Here is a 1837-nt window from a genome sequence, read left to right as displayed (position 1 = left end):
GTAAGAATGCAGAGTCAACGAGACATAATTCACCAATTGAGCTCTTCTAGCATAAGACAAGGTTCTTGAACCCCAAAACCTAATTCTTGCTCTGATTTTGTCAATCAGAACCTGACAGTCAGTCTTAGTGAACTTTCTTGAGCTAACATTGACTCCTAAGTACTTAAAAGGAGGGAAATCTTCCTTAAAGCCTGAATTCATATTAATTTCCATCTAATCCCCTGGGCTCGCATTACAACAATAGATGTTCGATTTTCCACTATTAGCAACTAAGCCAGAGGCAGTAGCAAAGGTTGCTAAGCTTCTCAAAAGCATCTCAACAGAACTCTTATCCCCTTTACAGAACAAAATTAAATCATTAGCAAAAGCAGATGATTTAATTTCAAGCTTTTGCATTTTGAGTGAAAAGAGAATCTTCTATTATCACCCACCAACTACAGGATCCTAGTCAAATACTCCATGCAAATCACAAATAATAAGGAAGGCATAGGATCTCCTTGCAAGCCTCTCTTTCCTTGAAAAAAACCATCTAAATTTCCATTAATACTCAAAGAGAAAGAAGCTGTAGTGACACAAGTCATAATCCAGAGAATGAACTTATTTGGGAAGTTCAAAGCTTGTAGCATCATCTCCTCCAATAAGTCCCATTTCACTGAATCATAAGCTTTCTTAATGTCAATGCAACCTTCAAAAGACAATTTCTAGTAGCATTCTTCCTCCCATAATGAGCAACAAGATCCTAGATAATACTAATATTATGTATTATCTGCCTGTTCTCCATAAAACCAGTTTGATTAGGAGAGATTAGATCAGGAAGCACAGCCTTTAACCTTTTACAAATCAGCTTAGTAATGCATTTGTAGACTACATTACAACAAGCAATGGGCCTAAATTCCAACATTGAAGTTGGCTGCTCAACTTTTGGGATAAGAGATAAAGTTGTAAAGTTAAATTCCTTAAGTAACTTGCCATTCTTAAAGAATCTTAGAACAGCATTAGTGAACTCCTCCCCAACTATATTCCAAGCTCTCTTGAAAATGGTGTTGGAATACCCATCTAGACCTGGTGCTTTATCACCTGGAATTGAGAAAACAACCTCTCTAAACTCCTTCTTAGAGAATGGAGAGCAAAGATTCTAAGCTTGATCCTCATTCAAAATATAACCTCCCTGAACAATTTCTTGCTGCACTTTAATCTTGTTACCAGCATCTGTACCCAATAAGGCTCTATAATAATCAATGAAAGCAGAAGTAATTGCATCTAGAGTGATACAATCTACTCCCTTATCATCCTTGATTGCCACCACTCTCTTTTTAAACTGTCTCAGCTTAATACTCCTATGAAAATAGGCAGTATTCTCATCCCCCACCTTAAGCCAATCAATCTTGGCTTTCTGTCTCAAAGAGTCAAAGTAGTCTTTCCTGGTTTTACCATAATCTTGAAGAATTTTCAGTTCCATTTCTCTCAAGCTCTCATTCTCAACATCAACTTGAAGCTTCTTCTGAATACTTTCAAGATCAGCTCCTAACTTCATGAACTTAATCTCAAGATCGGCAAAGCACATCTTGTTCAACTTTCTCAATTCATCCTTAATTTCCTCATTTTCACAACCATTCTATACATTGGAATGCCTTGAACACTACTCTGCCACACCTCCTTCACAATCTCACCAAACTTCTCATGATTAGCCCAACTATTCAGAAATCTAAAAGGGTTCCTCCTCCCCTTTTATTGAGCAAAAAGATACAACATAGCAGGACAATGGTCAAACCATTTCTCTAGCATGTAATGAATGTAAGAACTAGGGAATTCAAGCACCCAATCCTCATTACTAAGT

At 37.0% G+C, this 1837-nt stretch overlaps 1 protein-coding gene across 1 annotated transcript; it reads right to left on the bottom strand.

The window, feature by feature from the left end:
- Positions 1-213: 213 nt before the first annotated feature.
- LOC145571042 (uncharacterized) lies at positions 214-1564 on the bottom strand. The gene is made up of 4 exons (XM_081630141.1): positions 1165-1564; positions 787-1077; positions 527-685; positions 214-335 (listed from the first exon to the last, which is right to left on the bottom strand). The coding sequence occupies exons 1-4, from the start codon at positions 1562-1564 to the stop codon at positions 214-216; spliced, it is 972 nt and encodes a 323-aa protein (XP_081486267.1).
- Between the last annotated feature and the right edge of the window lie 273 nt (positions 1565-1837).

This window comes from Chenopodium album, chromosome 12 (genome assembly GCF_948465745.1).
Source record: "Chenopodium album chromosome 12, dcCheAlbu1.1, whole genome shotgun sequence".
Lineage (NCBI taxonomy): Eukaryota > Viridiplantae > Streptophyta > Magnoliopsida > Caryophyllales > Amaranthaceae > Chenopodium > Chenopodium album.
This window is presented reverse-complemented; position numbering and strand designations above follow the sequence as displayed.